Here is an 18,001-nt window from a genome sequence, read left to right as displayed (position 1 = left end):
TTTGTTGTTGCTTATTGATATACTTGTGAGGATTTTTGTTTTATGTTGAGGTGTAATCCATACTGAAGGCTTTGATTTTGATCAGTAAGTGCTTCAAGTCTCCTTCACTTTTAGCAAGCAAGGTTGTGTCATCTGTATATTGCAGATGGTTACTGAATCTTCCTCCATTCCTAATGCCATGTTCTTCTTCATACAGATGGCAGGTCTTTTTTTTTTTTTTTTTTTTTGTAATTTTGTAATTTTGATTGTGATTTGGGTGAAAGTTTACAGAGCAAATTCATTTTCCATACAGCAGTTCACATACACTTTGTCTCATGACATTGACTGCAATTTCCCACAATGCAACAGCTCTCTTCCAAATTCTTCCCCATAGTCATGTCTTCCCCATGTCCTTCCCTCCCATTCTCTCCTGCCCCTGAGCTGCCTCCCTGTGCATACACAGCCCTTCTATTTCCCATGATTGATCTCTCCAAAGAGTGTATCTACCTAATGTAAATGTTCGGCTCATATGCCGGTCTTCTGTTTAGCTGGAAGCCACAGGAGTGGGTTCAACTCCAGACATGAAAGGCAGCTAGGTGCCATAGTCTCAGGGGTTCCACTAGGCTCCATCATACCAGCAAACCTGGTCCCTTTTTTTTTTTTTATGATTTTGAATTTTATTCCACATTGTTCTCCAACTCTGTCCAGGATCTCCTATATAGATCTCCCTCCGAGTGGTTGATGGTTGACAGTGGTGTCTGGGCACTATCTAGTTCTTCTGGCCTCATAGTCCTATAAGCTGAAGATCGCATGGTGTACCAGTCCCTTGGACTAATTGTTCCCATGTCCCTTTGGTTTTCTTCATTTTTCTTTGTTCTGAATGAGAAGAGACCCAGCATTTCATCTAGATGGCCACTTGAAAACTTTAAGATCCCAGTCACTACTCACCAAAGTAGGATGTGGAATAGTGTTTTTGTGTAGTATGTTATGCCAATTGAGCTTGATGTCTCCTTTGACTGTGGTCCCAAGCCCACAGGTCCAATTACTCACTCTCTCTGGATAGCTGGCTGTAGCCAAGAAGTGACTAGAATGTTCTCTCTTGTCAGCTCAATTATAACCTGGAAATTCTTACAGAACATACCAATACACTTGTAGAAATATTGTCTGCCAACCCTATACATAGTCATGGTAACACTCCCCCTGTGAAGACATACCTAGTCTTTTAGCCTGTGCACCCATCTATGCACCTGTAGATCAATGTTTGCCATCACTGACAATGCAGTACTATATGTGCAAAAGGGTTCATCTTTGTTGTCTGTACCTCCCATGCACCTCTCTATGTCTTCCTCTTCCTCAATGCCACCATGTTGATCACTCACATTTGGCATATTGCCCTTCCCTTCACACAAACCAATACTTATCTCTACCTATCTAGCAGTGTTCCCTTCCCTCCCATCCCACTTCTTGTATCCAACAAAGAAAATTGCCCTCCATATATAAATCTTTCCTTGACTTTTTACAATAACAGACCAATACAATATTTGTCCTTCTGTGACTGACTTATTTCACTCAGCATAGAATCCTCCAAGTTCATCCATGTTGTGCAGTGTTTTGCAGATTCTATGTTATTATTTAGGGTTGCATAGCCACTCCTCGGAAGGAAGGTTGGGCAATCCTACTTCCGTAGTGATACTGCCTCGGAAACCCAAGGATGGGTCGCTATGAGTCTGGGCCGACTCGACGGCAAACAACAACAACAGTATTCCATTGTGTGTATATACCATAGTTTGGGTATTCGTTCTTCTGTTGATGGGCACCTAGGTTGTTTCCATCTTTTGGCTATTGCAAATAGTGCAGTGATGAACATGGGTATACCTATATCTGTTCTTGTTCTGGCTCTCACTTCTTTAGGAAATAAACCTAGTAATAGAATTGCTGGGTCAAATGGTATTTCTAATTCCAACTTCTTAAGGAATTGCCATACTACTTTCCACAGTGGTTGTATCATTTTATAGTCCCACCAGCAGTGTATGAGAGTCCCAGTCTCTCCACATCCTCGCCAACATTTGTTATTTTCTGCCTTGTTGAACTTTGCTACTAGTGCTGGGGCAGCATGGTATCTCATTGTTGTTTTGATTTGCATCTCTCTAATGGCTAATGATCATGAACATTGCTTCGTGTGTTTGTTGGCCTCCTGAATATCCTCTTTGGTGAAGTGTCTCTTCAATTCTTGTGCCCATTTGTTAATTGAATTATTTGTCTTTTTGTTGTTGATGTATTGGAGTTTTCTATAAATTCTAGAAATAAGTCCTTGTCAGATATGTTGTTGCCAAATATTTTTTCCCAATCTGTAAGTTCTCTTTTGACTCTTTTGGAGAAGTCTTTGGAAGCACATAAAAATTTAATTTTTAGAAGGTCCCGTTCATCTAGCTTATGTTCTGCTGTTTGTGCATTTTGGGTTATGCATGATAATCTATTTATGCCATATTAAAAAAAAAAAACTCAACCGCCATAGAGTTGGATTCGACTCCTAGCGACCCCTCTTTGGGTTTACGAGGCGGTATCACTATGGAAGTAGATTGCCCAACCTTCTTCCAAGGAGTGGCTAGTGGCTTTGAACTGCCAGCCTTCTTGTTAGCAATCAAATGCCTTAGGCACAGTGCCACCAGAGATCCCCATTCTTAAAACTATAAAGTTCCTCAAGGAAAAAGTAGGGGCCTAAGGCACTTGACTGCTAACCAGAAGGCTGACTGTTCAGACCTACTAGCCGCTTCTCAGAAGGAAGATGGGGCAATCTGCTTCCGTAGTGATACTGCCTCAGAAACCTAAGGAGGGGTCGCTATGAGTTGGGTCTGACTCGATGGAAAAAAACAACAGCAACAACAATATATGGCATAGGAGCACTGGAAGCATAGTGCTTAAGGCACTTGACTGCTAACCAGAAGACTGGTGGTTCAAACCCACCAGCCACTCCTTGGAAGGAAGGTTGGGCAATCTACTTCTATAGTGATACCACCTTGGAAACCCAAAGACGGGTCGCTATCTCTATGAGTCAGATATGACTCGATGGCAAATAACAACACAAATATATGGCATTTTATTTTATATATGTCATTGTTATTTGCCGTGGAGTCGGACCTGACTCATAGCGACCCCCTCCTTGGGTTTCCAAGGCAGTATCACTACGGAAGTAGATTGCGCCATCTTCATATATAAAATTACACACACACACACACACACACACACCATATATAAACTGGAAAAAAAAAAAAAAACCTCACTGCTGTCGAGTTAGATTAGACTCATAGCAACCCCTCCTTCGGTTTCTGAGGTGATATCACTACTGAAGTAGATTGCCCAATCTTCCTTCCAAAGGCCTCTAGTGTGTTTATGTGTGTGTATGTGTGTATGTGTGTGTATGTATATGTGTGTGTGTGTGTGTGTGTATATATATATATATATATATATATATATTTGTGTATGGTGTGAAATACATATCTTGTTTCATTTTTCTGCAAATTGGTACCCAGTTTTGCCAACCACATTTGTTAAACATACAATCTCTTTCTTATTTAATGGATTTCAGCCCTTTGTGAAAGAGCAGCTGACCACAGGTTGATGGATCTATTCCTAGGTTCTCCATTTTATTCCATCAGTCTATGTGTCTGTTGTTGTACCAATACCAGGCAGTTTTAACTACTGTGGTTATGTAGTAGGTTTTGAAATCCTCCTAATTTGCTCTTCTTCAGTATTGCCTTACTTACCCGAGGCCTCTTTCCTTTCCATAGAAAGTCAGCGATTGGTTTTTCCATATCCTTAAAAAATGGTGGTGGGATCTGGATTGGGATTGCTTTGAATGTATAGATTGCTTTGGGTAGAATTGGCATTTTCGTAATGTTCAATCTTTATATCCACGAGCATGGTATGTTCTTCCATTTTGTAGCTCTCTTATGGTTTCTTGAAGTAGTGGTTTGTAGTTTTCTTTGTACAGGTCTTTTGTGCCCATGGTAAGATTTATTCCCGAGTATTTTATTTTGTTGGTAACTGTTACAAATGGTCTTGATTTCCTTATTTCTTTTTCAGCAATCTCTTTGCTGGTGTAGAGGAATCCAACTGATTTTTAGATATTGATCTTGTATCCTGCCACTATGCCAAATCTCTCAATTAGTTCTAGTAGTTTTTTGACTGAGTCTCTTGGGTTTTCTAGGTATAGGACCACTATCATAAGGATAGTTTGACTTCTTCCTTACCAATTTGGATGCCTTTGATTTCCCTTTCTTGCCTTATGGTCCTGGCTAGGACAATGTAGAATAAAAACAGTGATAGAGGTCATCCTTGTCTGGTTCCTGTTCACAAGGGGAATGATTTCAGTCTCTCTCCATTGAGAATAATGTTGGCTGTTGGTTTTGCATATGTGCCCTTTATTATGTTGAGGAATGTCCCTTCTATTCCAATTTTGTTGAGAGTTTTGATCAGGAATGGGTGTTGGATTTTATCAAATGCCTTTTCTGCATCAATCGATATGATCATGTGGTTCTTTTCCTTTGTTTTATTTATATGATGGATGTCATTGATTGTTTTTCTAATGTTGAACCATCTTTCCATATCTGATGTGAACACCACTTGGTCATAATGTATTATTTTTTTTGGTATGTTGTTGTAGTCTATTGGCTAGGATTTTGATAAAGATTTTTGCATCTATATTCATGAAGGATATTGGTCTGTAGTTTTCCTTTTGCATGATGTATTTGCCTGGTTTTGGTATCAAAGTTACACTTGCTTCATAAAATGAATTTGGGAGGATTCCATCCTTTTCTATGTTCCAGAATAGTTTGAGGAGATGACAGGTCTTTACATAGGTGGTTTACACTTTTCCATGGTGACAGCTAAGATTCTTTACGTATCACCAGAGTGTAGTGACTTGGGATGGAGAGGGGCCTGTTTATCTACTTCTTTCTGCTTTTTTAATTCTACGCAAGCCCTAGCTGAGCCTCATCTACTGTTTTGTGATTTTGTATTCGCTTGTTAAACAATAACACCTTTTCATTTATTTACACTTTAAAATAGGTGTAACATACTTTTGATTTCATTGAGAAAAAGACTCTCGGTCTGAATATTCATTTTTCTGGCATGGAGTAATTAGGTCTCTCTGTAGAGATTTTCCATGGTTAAACATATGTCAAAATATCTTAAATTCAGGATATTTAATCCTATTTAAAAATACCTCATAGCTTGCTATTAAGTGGCTTAGGGGGAGCTTTACAGTGACTGTGTAGTAGTTTTTAAAACCTTTCCTTTCCCACTAATGAGAATCAAAGTCATAAGTTTCTAATCAAATTCTTTAATCAGAGGAGTGTGGTAGATCATTTTATGTGCTGCACTCAGCATCTTGCACCCAAAAAAAACCCACTGCCATCGTAAGGATTCTGATTCATAGTAATCCTATAGTATAGTATAGAATTGCCCCTAGGATGTACAGGGTTGTAAATCTTTACAGAAGCACACTGCCTCATTCTTCTCCCATGGAGCAGCTAATGGATTTGAACTGCTGACCTTTAGGGTAGCAGCCGAATGCCTTAACCACTGCACCAGAGCTCCTTTAGCATCTTGGATATATTGAGATAATTTTATTTTAACTGTGTATTCTTCACTTTCTAAAGCTACAACACATTTAGTGGATGAAAATGTATGTCTAATCTTTTGGAAAATCATACTTCATTTATACTACTGTTTTCAGGATTAGGTAAAATAAACAACAGAAAAAAAAGGTGGGGGATAAAAGTGTTGAAAACTTAGTTTGAAGGTGGCACAGCTCTGGTAGTTCATTATTTTGATTAAAAATAGAACTAACTGGAGCATCTAGATTCAATTTCCCAGAAAATACAGATGGTTTAGAAAAGAGAAAGAAGAGAATGACCTTGAAACAAAGTTCCTTCATTAGTTTTCACCAAAGCCAGAATTTTCACGTATCATTTTAGGAATGCTGTTAATCTCCCAACACTTTAGTGTAGAGGTTTAATATAGCGAACGTGAGAGGTAATCCTGGCCTTGCCATTTTTAAGCTGTGAGATCTTGAGCTGGTCAGAAGTCCTCTGAATTTCATTTAGAAATATTTTCATTCATTTGGTTCTTCTTTCCTCTCTAGCTTAACCAGCTGGAAAAGGCACTGGAAGCAGCCCACACCTTTTTCATGGCCAACCCTGAACACATGGAAATGCAGCAGAACCTCGAGAATTACAGAACCATGGCAGGCTTCGAAGCATTCCAGGTGGTAGATCGAGAAGCAAGACCGCACCTGGTGAGCTCTGGGGATACGCACCCGAGCCAGATGGAGCTAAGTGTGTCTAAGCTGCCTTTGGTGCAAAGTGGACTTGTATGACTGGATATCCCAAACTGAGTCCCAATTCCCCACAAAGCAACATTTGTATACTTTAAGAGCTTGCAAATGAAATATTTTAATTATCAGCATTTAAAAAAATGAAGGAAATTATAAAATTACCTTAGGAAAGCAGGATAATATGATGAAAAGTAAAACACTGTATCACTATAAATCAGCCTGTCTCAGCTTTGGAACTCCTTCTGACACTTCATTTTACACAGCAGCCAAGGCCAATGCGAGTGGTTCAAGGTCGCATTGTAGTTCCCCAGCTCTTTGTCCAGTGCTTTTTCCATTTTACCTCTCCTTTTTATACTTTGCTTTAAAAGACACGTAAGTATTTGTTGACATGAAATCTTATTTGGAATCACAATATGTTATAAGGACTTGTTTTTCATCTTGGGATGTCACCGTTCTCCAAGATTACCACAGAAAAGGGTAAGAGAGGAAGGTTTTAAGTGGAACCTCCTCCCCTTTTTCTTGAGAAAAAAAAAGGTCTGGAAATGGATGTCACTTACATCTGCTGTTTGGTACTTGTTCTATGGTCCTACCTAGATGCAGAAGGGTTAGAAATTACAGTGAAACTGCAGTCTTTGCTTGTGCTCTGAAGAAAATGAAAGTTGGTGCCCACAGGGATCTACTTGCTCAGTAAATCGCTTCTCATCGTTTACAGTTAGCTGAAATCAGAGAAGTTACATTTCATCTTCCAGTGCAAACTTTTTTTTTCCTTCTGAGGCTCAAAAGTCCAATATCTCCACTACCTAAAAGATCCTGAGCCTTTCTTTATCCTGCTGTTCAAGCACCTCTTGGGTGCTCTTGAGGGAAAAAAATAAACTTTTTCTGTTTCTTTGCAGGAGAGTTATGGTGCAGGAGTTAAACATTATGAGGCTGATGACTTTGAGCTGGCTATCAAGTACTTTGAACAAGCTTTAAGAGAGTACTTCAATGAAGATATGGAGTGCCGAGCCCTGTGTGAGGGACCTCAGAGATTTGAAGAGTATGAGTACTTAGGGTATAAAGCTGGGCTCTATGAAGCCATTGCTGGTAAAGCCTGTTTTCTCTCTTTATTTTTTCCTGATTATGAAAACACTGCATACAATCTGTAAAAAATATTCCAACATAATATAGAAGTGTGTATTGTAAAATGGGAAAGTCTCATATGTCTCTCCCATCCAATACCCATAAATTTACATTGATAAAATTTTCATGAACATCATCCTGAAATTTTCATATGCATTGTAGCTATGTATTTATTTATTTATAACTATTACTTAATTTTGTATAAAATATAACTCGACTATTAATACTGCTTTTCAGGATTATTTTTTCTTGTTTTGTTTTCTGCTTAACAATATATTGGGGACTTCTTCTCATGTAAGTACATGAATATCTACCAAATTATATATCCTGACTGGATTATATTCAGTTATATTGGTTCATCATAATTTATTTGACTGATCTTTTATTATGGATGTTGCAGTTTTCATTTTTACAAACAATGTAACAGTAAACACTTCACTCATCATCAGTTACTTGAAAGGATATTTTATTATATATGGAAATTTAATATATGACAAAGTACCATTTTAAATAAATTGGTAATGTGCATTATATAGTAATTGGTATATCAATTGGTTACTACCTAATCATTTATAGCAAGAAAAATTAGTTCTTTGCCACACATCATACATGAAAATAAATTTTATTTACATTAACAATATAAATGTAACAAAAAAATAAAACTATTAGAAGAAAATGCAGGAGAATAGTTGTATAATTAGTAAAAGAGAAGCTGCTTTTAGCATAACAAAAGATAAGAAAAATAGGAACTTTATATAAGATTAAGGCTAAAGATATAAAAACAAATTTATTACTAATGACAAATGGGAAAAAAATGTGAAGAATTTTACAAAAAAAGAGTACATATCCTTAATATACAAAAACCAAAAAGAACCAAACCCACTGCCGTCGAGTCAGTTCTGACTCATAGTGACCCCCTTTGGGTTTCTGAGGTGGTAAATTTTTACAGAAGTAGATTGCCCAGTCTTCCTTCCGTGGACTGGCTGGTGGGTTTGAACTCCTAACCTTCCGGTTAGCAGTCAAATGCCTTAGGCACTATACCACTAAAGCTCCTTTAATATACAAAGGTAGGCAGATATTACTGCTACCCACCTTCCCCTTCCTTTTTTAAATAAGGAAATTGTACCTCAGAATGATTCAGTAACTAGACTAAGATGAAGCTGGGAATGAGATTGATACTTTTCTGCCTCTGGATCCTGTAATTTTATGATCTAAACAGTTGAGAAGTGGGGAAAGTATAATTTAGTCAATAATAATATTTAGCACTTATTCATTGAGCATGTATATGTTACAAACTATAAACATAAGAAAAACAATGTTCTTTTTCACAGGTACTCAAAGAAATGCAAATTAATGACCTGTCCTGTGCCATCCCCACAATCCTTGCCATCATTGAAGCTACTGTGTGAATCCATCCGTCTTCCCCTTTATCTCTGACCCTCTACTTTACCAAGCAAAATCTCCTTCACCAGGGAATGGTCCTTTCTGACAACATGATCAAAATAGGTGAGACGAATTCTGGCTGTTCTTGCTTCTCAGGAGCATTGTGGCTGCACTTTTTCCAGGACAGATTTGTTTATTCTTCAGGTAGTCCATGGTATTTTCAACATTCTTTGCTAACACCATACTTCAAAAGCATCAACTCTTCTTCGGTCTTCCTTATTCATTTTTCAGCTTTCACATGCATTTGAGGCTATTGGAAATATCATGGCTTGGGTCAGGCGCACCTTAGTCTTCAAAGTGACATCTTTGCTTTAAAGAGGTCTTTCACAGCAGATTTGCCCAGTGCAACACACTGTCTGATTTCTTCTTGACTGCTGCTTCCATGGGTGTTGACTGTGGATCCAAGTAAAATGAAATCCCTGACAACTTCAATCTTTTCTCCTTTTATCATGATGTTGCTTACTGTCCACTTGTAATGATTTTTCTTCTCTTCATGTTGAAGTGTAATCTATACTGGAGACCACAGTCTTTGATCTTTATCAGTAAGTGCTTCAATCCATCTTCACTTTCAGCAAGCAAGATTGTGTCTGCAAATCACAGGTCTTTAATCATTCTTCCTTCAGTCTTGATGCACACTCTTCTTCATATAGTCCAGCTTTTCGGGTTATTTGCTCAGCATACAGATTGAATAAGTATGGTGAAAGAATACAACCTTGGTGCACACCCTTCCTTATTTTAAACCATGCAGTATCCTCTTGCTCTGTGTGAACAACTGCCTCTTGGTGTATGTACAGATTCCTCATGAAAACAATTTAAGTGTTCTGGAATTCCCATTCTTTGCAATGTTATCCATAATTTATTATGATCCAGACAGTCACATGCCTTTGCATAGTCAATAAGACTCAGGCAGACATCTTTCTAATATTCTTTGCTTTCAGCTAAGATCCATCTGACATCAGCAGTGATATCCCTCATTCCACATCCTCTTCTGAATCCAGCTTACATTTCTGGATGTTTCCTTTCAATATATTGCTGAAGCCATTTTTTAAATTATCTTCAGCAATATTTTACTTGCATGATATTCTTTAATAATTTCCACATTCTGTGGGATCACCTTTCTTCTGAATGGGCTCAAATATAGATCTCTTCCAGTCAGTTGGCCAGGCAGCTGCCTTCCTAATTTCTTGGCACAGACGAGTCAAGTGCCTCCAATGTGACATCCATTTGTTGAAACATCTTAGTGGGCATTCCATCAATTTCTGGAGCCTTGTTTTTTGCTGATTCCTTCAGTGAAGCTTGGACTTTTTCCTTCAATACCATATGTCCTTGATAATATGCTACCTCCAGAAATAGTTGGATATTGACCAATTCTTTTTTATATAGTTACTGTGTATTCCTTCCATCTTCTTTTGATGCTTCCTGCATCATTCAATATTTTGCCCATAGAATTCTTCACTATTGTAGCTCGAGGCTTGACTTTTTCTTTAGTTCTCTCAGGTTGAGAAATGCTGAGTATGTTCTTCCCTTCTGGTTTTCTAACTCTAGGTCTTTGCATATTTCATTGTAATACTTTGTCTTCTCAAGCTGCTCTTGGTAATCTTCTGTTCAGTTATTTTTTTTTTTTTTATCTCAAGATTTCCTCCGTTCAATCCCTTATCTTCCTCAATTTCTGTTCTCATCTCATTTATCACAAAGCTGATAGATAGTAACTTCAGGTAGCACTTAAAAATTCCTTATTATCTCTACCGTTTTTGTTACTATCTTCATTCAAATCAATATTATTTAACCTAACCACTATCATAGCCTGCTTGCTGGTTTTCTTGTCCTAGTTAGTTTTCACTCTGTTTGCAGGTGGAGTACAGAAAATCAAGTTCTAGAAAATGAAAGTCTGTTCACATCACCAACATTTTCCTGCTTAAAACTCTCTGATGACTTTTATTGCACTTGCAATAAAACTCAAAACCTTTAACAAAGAGTTTTATTATTTGGCCCGTGTGTGTGTTTACTTCTTCTTTCATAATATTTTTTACTTTGATCAATTTCAGCTGTACTACTTTTAATCTGTTATATATGTCAGGCTGGTTTTTTAACTTTTAGTCCTTCAAAATATTGTTTTCTTCTATCACTTGCCTGAATCTCAGTCTTGTTTAGTGCTTAACCCTGTGCTTGAGTATAAAACTAAAACCAAACTCACTGCCATTGAGTCAATTCTGACTCTTAAAGACCCCTATTGGATCTCCAAGATTATAAATCTTACAGAAGCAGTCTGCCTCATCTTTTGCCATGGAGCGCCTAATACGTTCAAACCACCAACCTTTCAGTTAGCAGCCAAATGCTTTATCCACTACATGGCGTAAGTATAGTAGTGAATGGCAGATACCCCCACCAAAACCAACCCACTGCCATCAAAACAATTCCCATTCATAGTGACTCTATAGAGCAGAGTAGAACTGCCCCATAGGGTTTCCAAAGCTGTAAATCTTTATGGAAGCAGATTGCCTCGTGTTTCTTGCATGAAGCAGCTGGTTGTTAGAACTGCCAGTCTTTCAGTAGCAGTCCAGTGCTTTTAACCACAAGACCACTAGGGATCCTAAATGGGGGGGAAAAAAAAAGAAAACCGCTATCAAGTCGATTCCAATTCATAGTGACCCCCATTGGGTTTCCAAGGTGGTAAATCTTTAAGTAAGTAGATTACTTCATCTTCCATAGACTGGGTTGTGGATTTTAACCACCAACCTTCTGGTTAGCAGTCAAATGGCCTTAGGCACTGTGCCACCAGAGCTCCTTGATCAGTAAATAGTGCTTAATAAATATTTATGCATGAATAAGTTGATGAATGAATGGATATGACATCTTTATAATCTTATTTTCAGAGATAAGAGAGTAAATAATATTCTATGTTTGTGAGCATGTAGGTTATAAATTAGTAAGGTCTTTTAAATGGGCTAGTAGGGAAGAGTGATCAAAACATACACTAGAAATTAGACCAATTCACTGAAAATCAATTTTCCAAATGAGAAATTTGCAGCAAACATGTACTCCAAATCAATTCATTTTACCTAGAATCAATATAAATTGATTGTCTATCTATCTGAATTATTGAGTTTTTTTTTAAAAAAGGTTTTGTTTTCCTGGGCTTCTGCCAGAGCATTTGCCTGCAGTTTTGTAAGCACTGCTTATTTGATATGTGTTGCACATTTCAGTTACTGGGTATTTTTCTAACACTTAGTCTCTCATTTGAGAAAGAGTAGATTTTTCCTTTATTATACTTTACTACTTTGTGTTTTCAGGGATATTTGCCTCTAACCCCACATTAGCCTCTATACCTGCCTTTACCAGTGGCCATTAAAAAGCTTTGACAAGCAGCCTAGACCAGGTTTTGGGGCTTGATAATCTCCTACAGATTGCTTTTAATGATTCTCTGAAGTCAGTACAGCACATTGCTGGAAAGGAATGGAGATCTCCTTACTCAAGTTCTATAATTCTTCACACATCCATTCCAATAAAGGAAACTGAAAGAAAAAGGAAAAAAAAAGTCTGAACAAAATATGACCTATTATAGAAATATGTTAATATCTCGCATAATGGAACCAAATCAAATTTATTCTGAGAAGGGGAGCTAAAAATTATTCTTCTATAATTGTCTTAGATCTCTAACTTATTAATATATATATATATATGTATATCTATATTTGATATAGAAAGGAAGAGAGGAATACAACAAATGAAAAGTGATATTCCACTTCTAACTATCCACATATGGTTCAAAACTTTCCAGAAGTAAACTGACAGAATATATATAGAAACCCAGAATATTTGAATTTTAGAATTAAACAAGACATTAAAAAGTGGAGAGAATTACCAATGGATGCAGTTACTTAATATCACTAGCCATGCTTAGTGAAGTCCTAAAAAGTATCATTGTATCACACTTACATTACAACTGTTTATATCTTGCCTTGAAAAAAACAAATTCATTCAGATTTTAGGTTCTTAGTGAGTGTGTTTCCCACTTTTCCTTTTACCTATCATTCAGAATTAGGAGAAGTATGTATTATAAGGTAAAGAGAAGTACTAAAAACTAGCTAAATCAGAGAAAATAGTTGAAGGCTGTTTTTTTTCTTAAGAAAGAAAATAACTATTTATTTCTAACATGGTAATCAAACAGGGAGTCTTGGTGGCACAATGGTTAAGTGCACAGCTGCTAACCGAAAGGTTGTTGGTTCAGATCCACTTACCATCTTCACAGGAGGAGAAAGATCTGGCAATCTGCTGTCAAAATATTTGCAACCATGGGGTTTCTATGGAGGCTGTTCTACTCTGTTTCATGGGGTCACTATAAGTTAAAATCGACTTGACAGCACTCAATAACAGCAAACACAATCAAATAATGGAATTTGTTCTTCCCCTCACCCTTTCAACTAAGGTTAAGAACCACCTGACTTTAGGGATTCTATCATCTCTTGTATATGGGATTGAGTTATCCAGGTTACGAAAGCTGGCATATTTTCCTGCACACCAGAAAACACACATTTCCTTCCTGTTGTGTTTTGTGATCCTTCTGCAGTATTGTCAAGATCCAAGATAAACTCCCCCTAAACAGAGAACCTTTTTAACAAAGGTGATAGTGGTAAATGAAATTGTAAAGCCACAAGTCAGATGATTTTATTACACCCTCAAGGGAATTCGTTTGGCACAAGCATGAATGAACCATTGTCTTTCTGGAGAAGGGTACCTCTTCATTGTGAAAACAAAGTTGGGGGGAAACTTAAGCACTATTTTCTTCTCTGGAACATTGTCACTGTGTTTTCACAGCCCATGCTTTGATGAGATAGAGCCCAGAGCTAAGAAGAGGGTACATCAGAATCTTCACATTTTTCAAGCTGAGGATGAGAACAATAGAAAGAAGAAAATGAAGGGCTTCCATCCATCTCCCTACTTTTCTAGTCCCTACAGTATCAGAGTATAAAATTTCTAGGTGATGGGCTACTTTATAACTGGATAGAAAAGGAGTCATAGTGGTGTAGTTACTGCATCCCCAACTGCTAACCAAAAGGTTGACAGTTGGAACTGGAACCCACCAGCTGCCCTACTGGAGAAAGATGAGGCATTTTGCTTCCATAAAACTCATTGCTAGGTGTCATCGAGTCAATTCTGACTCATAGCAACCCTATATACAACAGAACAAAACACTTCCCAGTCCTGCACCATCCTCACAAGTGTTTGAGCCCATGGTTGCAGCCACTGTGTCAGTCCATCTCATTGAGGGTCTTCCCTCTTTTCTCTGACCCTCTACTTTGCCATTCATGATATCTTTCTCCAGGGAATGATCCCTCTAACAACATGACCAAAGTAGGTGAGATGAAGTCTGGCCATTCTCACTTCTAAGAAGCATTCCAGCTGCACTTCTTCCAGGACAGATTTGTTTATTCTTTTGGCAGCCCATGGTATTTTCAGTATTCTTTGCCAACACCACAATTCAAAGGCATCAACTCTTTTTCAGTCTGTCTTATTCATTGTCCAGCTTTCACATGAATATGAGGCAATTAAAAATACCATTGCTTGGGTCAGGCACACTCCAGTCTTCAAAGTGATGTCTTTGCCCTTCAACAATTTAAAGAGGTCTTTTGCAGCAGATTTGCCCAGTGCAATAAGATAACTTATTTCTTGACTGTTGCTTCCACAGGTGTCATACTGTGGTGGCTTGTGTGTTTCTGTGGGGCTGGAGATTATTACATCAATATTTCAAATACCATCAGGGTCACCCATGGTGGACATGTTTCAGTGGAGCTTCCAGACTAAGGCAGACTGGAAAGAAGGACAAGGCCATCCATAAAGATTACAGCCTTGCAAACCCTATCAGGCAGTTCTACTTTGTCCTAAAGGTCACTATGATTCATAATCGACTCGACAACACACAACAACTTTGCTCTACTGATCTCTGACTAGGAGACTTTCACAAGCAACTTACTTTATTTGTAATAAGGTTTTTCAGTCATGAGGTGAGGATAATAATGGCATCAATCTCAAAAGTGTGCAGTGAAAGGATAGATGGCCCATGTAACTGTCAACTGTGATTTTGAAGCTTGAGGATTCAGCGGTCTGAAATGACACACATTTCCTATTTTCCAGATCACTACATGCAGGTGCTAGTTTGTCAGCATGAATGTGTGAGGGAACTTGCCACTCGCCCTGGCCGGCTCTCCCCTATTGAGAACTTTCTTCCCCTGCATTATGATTACCTACAATTCGCCTACTATCGAGGTAAAGCATGGAAAACCTATGAAGGCCTTTGCAAGGTTGTTGTTCAACATTACAGACATTACGTTTTTTATTGTTCAGTCTTTTGTGTTCTTTTATTTAGTACCAAAGCTGTTTTCTCTGTCATCTCACATCACTGCAGCTCAAGATGCAGGAAGTGCAATTACATGTGGGCAGAGTGCAAACTTTAAAGCTGCAGTAGTTTCCTAAAAGTTATACTAGACTGATACTTTATATGATTTTTAAATTTAATTTTTTAAAATGTAATTCCATGGATGACATGGGTTGGTGATTCAAACTCACCCAGAGGCCCCTTGGAAGATAGGGCTGGTGTTTTCCTTTGGAAAGGTCACAGCCTTCAAAACCTTGTTTAGCAGTTATACTCTGCACATACGAGTTTGTCATGAGTTGGAATAAACTCAAGAGCAAATAACAACAGCAATATTCTTATGTGGTTCAAAGACTAAAAATTATAAAAGACTTTCTCCTTCTTCTGTCCCATCAACCCAGCTCCAGGCCTTACAATCCACAGTTTCTTATTTACCTTTCCAAGATGTTGTACATAAACACCAAATATACATGCACACACGTATTTGTCTTCCCCTTTTACACTAAAGGTAGCATTTTATCTACACTGTTCTATACATTGCATTCTTCACTTATAAGTGCATGTCAGATATCTTTTTAGTAGTGTGGACCCATGAAATTGTCACTTGCTTAGGTCACAGTGATAAAATTTGGGCAATTGTATAGGGTTCAGCCTAATTGTATCAGTATGTAGAAAGCTTCCTAATTAATTTTTATTTATTATACTATAATTTATTTAATGTGTCTCCTTATTGATGGGCATTTGTGGTTTATAATCTTTTGCTATTACAATCAGTGCTGTAATGAATAGCATTTTACATATATCATTTCACATCTACACACAAATACATACAGGATAAATTACTGGAAGGCTGCCTTGTATGGAGGTCAGTAGTAAGGGAAGTATTTCCCTTTTAAAATAATAAGAAAAAGTCTTGAGCCAACATTTTTAGGCTGCTTTGGCAAATCTTTCGCTTCCCTAAAGCAAAACATTACTCATCATCCTGGCACTGATGGCAAATAATAAATCATGCGTTCAAGTCATGGCCAGTGAATGCAAAGGAGTTGAAATAATTCTTAATTGTAAACACTCTTACCAGAAATCAGAGCCATCTCAGATTATCTCTCTGAAGAAAGCACTGGATTAAAAAGAAAGCAATGTTGTGATCTTTTTGAATAAAGTATACAGTATTTCAAAATTCCTCGTTTAATATCTAAATATTTCTACAGCAGAGAGTTCACAGTTTAAATACCCTTGCTAATTCTTATTAACAATGTGTTGCTATTGGAGTTGCTGTAATAGCATAGTGAGGGAATAGTGAGGGGTAGGAGAAGTCCTCCAGGGCATTTAGGATCCTATGAAGAACTATTATAGAAGGTTATCCATAAAATGTTTACTTAATCCAAACTCAGTAGGAAAGTCAGAATTAACTCCTAAAATTCTGCTCTGTTCCTCTGTATTAAATAAATTGCCAACAAACTTCTTCATGTGCAAACTTCTGATGATTAATGCAAAACATCAAAGCTTGCTGTAGGCAATACCTTTTGAATACCTGAAATCACATGCTTCCTTTTATCTGATGGTTTCTGCTTACTCACCCTACCCTCTCCTAATCTTCCTGCTTATTGATGTTAGAGCTGACTACCCATAGACATGTTGAAGTATCTCCTAGAAATTCTTTGGGCAAACCCAGGCTGGCTCTAATGCTAAAATTCCTTGACCTTTCAGTCGGTGAATATATAAAAGCTCTGGAGTGTGCCAAGGCCTATCTTCTACTCCATCCGGATGACGAGGATGTCCTGGACAATGTGGATTACTATGAGAGTCTTTTGGATGACAGTGTTGACCCAGAATCCATTGAAGCCCGAGAGGTGAGACCATTGTTCTGAGAAGAAGCTCTACCGTCTGCTGTCTGTTCTGCAGGAGAGACAAGTAAAAATGCATTATTGCTGTTAAAGATACCCAGCAGTTTAGTAAAGGTTTTAGTATTCAGTTTCTTTGAGTTTTAATTACTGTTGCTAGAAGCATTTTTTCCCTCCTGAGTCCTGATGTGTGAAAATCTATTGAAATGGGACATATTTGTAGTACTGAGTATAGAATAGATTTTAGCCCACTTGTCAACTTTCTAATGAAAAATATCTCCACTTGAACATTTATCATATTCTTTAATTATTACTTAAATATGTCTGTCCTTTTTTGTTTTGTTTTGTTTTTTTCCCTCCAGGATTTGGCTATGTTTGTGAAGCGTCATAAAATGGAATCTGAACTGATAAAATCAGCTGCAGAAGCTCTAGGATTTTCGTACACTGAACCGGTAAGAACAAAGGAAAATGCTGGTTAAAAGAACTGCTAAGTGGACTTGTTTAATCTTTTCACTCCTTACCACTATTTGCTAAAGATTCTACACTCCAGCCTTGAGTTACCAAAGACTGAGGTAAACAGATTTCCGTATAACTGAGATCCAAAGTCAAAAGGAAATACATTTGGAGAGTGAGATCTTTATTTTGTACATGAAAAAATTTGCTTCAGGACTGTTCGATTTTTCCAAATTCTGTATGCATCATTTTATATATATTTTAACATTTGTTTATTACCTAAACATTATCAAAAACCCAAACCAAATCTGTTGTGGCCTTGGAGTTGATTTTGACCCATAATGACCTTATAGGACAGAGTTGAACTGCGCAGTAGGGTTTCCAAGGCTCTGATCTTTACAGAAACAGATCTCTAGGTCTTTCTTCCACAGATCAGCTGGCGGTTTCAAACTGCTGACC

General features: G+C 37.6%; 1 protein-coding gene across 1 annotated transcript in view; it reads left to right on the top strand.

The window, feature by feature from the left end:
* The window catches only part of P3H2 (prolyl 3-hydroxylase 2), a 256,762-nt gene that overhangs the window by 182,617 nt on the left and 56,144 nt on the right, over window positions 1-18,001 (top strand). Inside the window, exons 2-6 of the mRNA XM_007936013.2 lie at window positions 6,125-6,277; window positions 7,210-7,399; window positions 15,011-15,142; window positions 16,956-17,098; window positions 17,452-17,541. Of these exons, the coding sequence (XP_007934204.1) occupies window positions 6,125-6,277; window positions 7,210-7,399; window positions 15,011-15,142; window positions 16,956-17,098; window positions 17,452-17,541 (708 nt within the window). The remainder of the gene's footprint in view (window positions 1-6,124; window positions 6,278-7,209; window positions 7,400-15,010; window positions 15,143-16,955; window positions 17,099-17,451; window positions 17,542-18,001) is intronic.

The sequence above is a fragment of the Orycteropus afer genome, unplaced genomic scaffold (genome assembly GCF_000298275.1).
Source record: "Orycteropus afer afer isolate SDZICR_OR568_19922 unplaced genomic scaffold, OryAfe1.0 scaffold00032, whole genome shotgun sequence".
Classification (NCBI taxonomy): domain Eukaryota; kingdom Metazoa; phylum Chordata; class Mammalia; order Tubulidentata; family Orycteropodidae; genus Orycteropus; species Orycteropus afer.
Note: the sequence above shows the minus strand (reverse complement) of the source record. Positions and strands in the feature narration are given on the sequence as shown.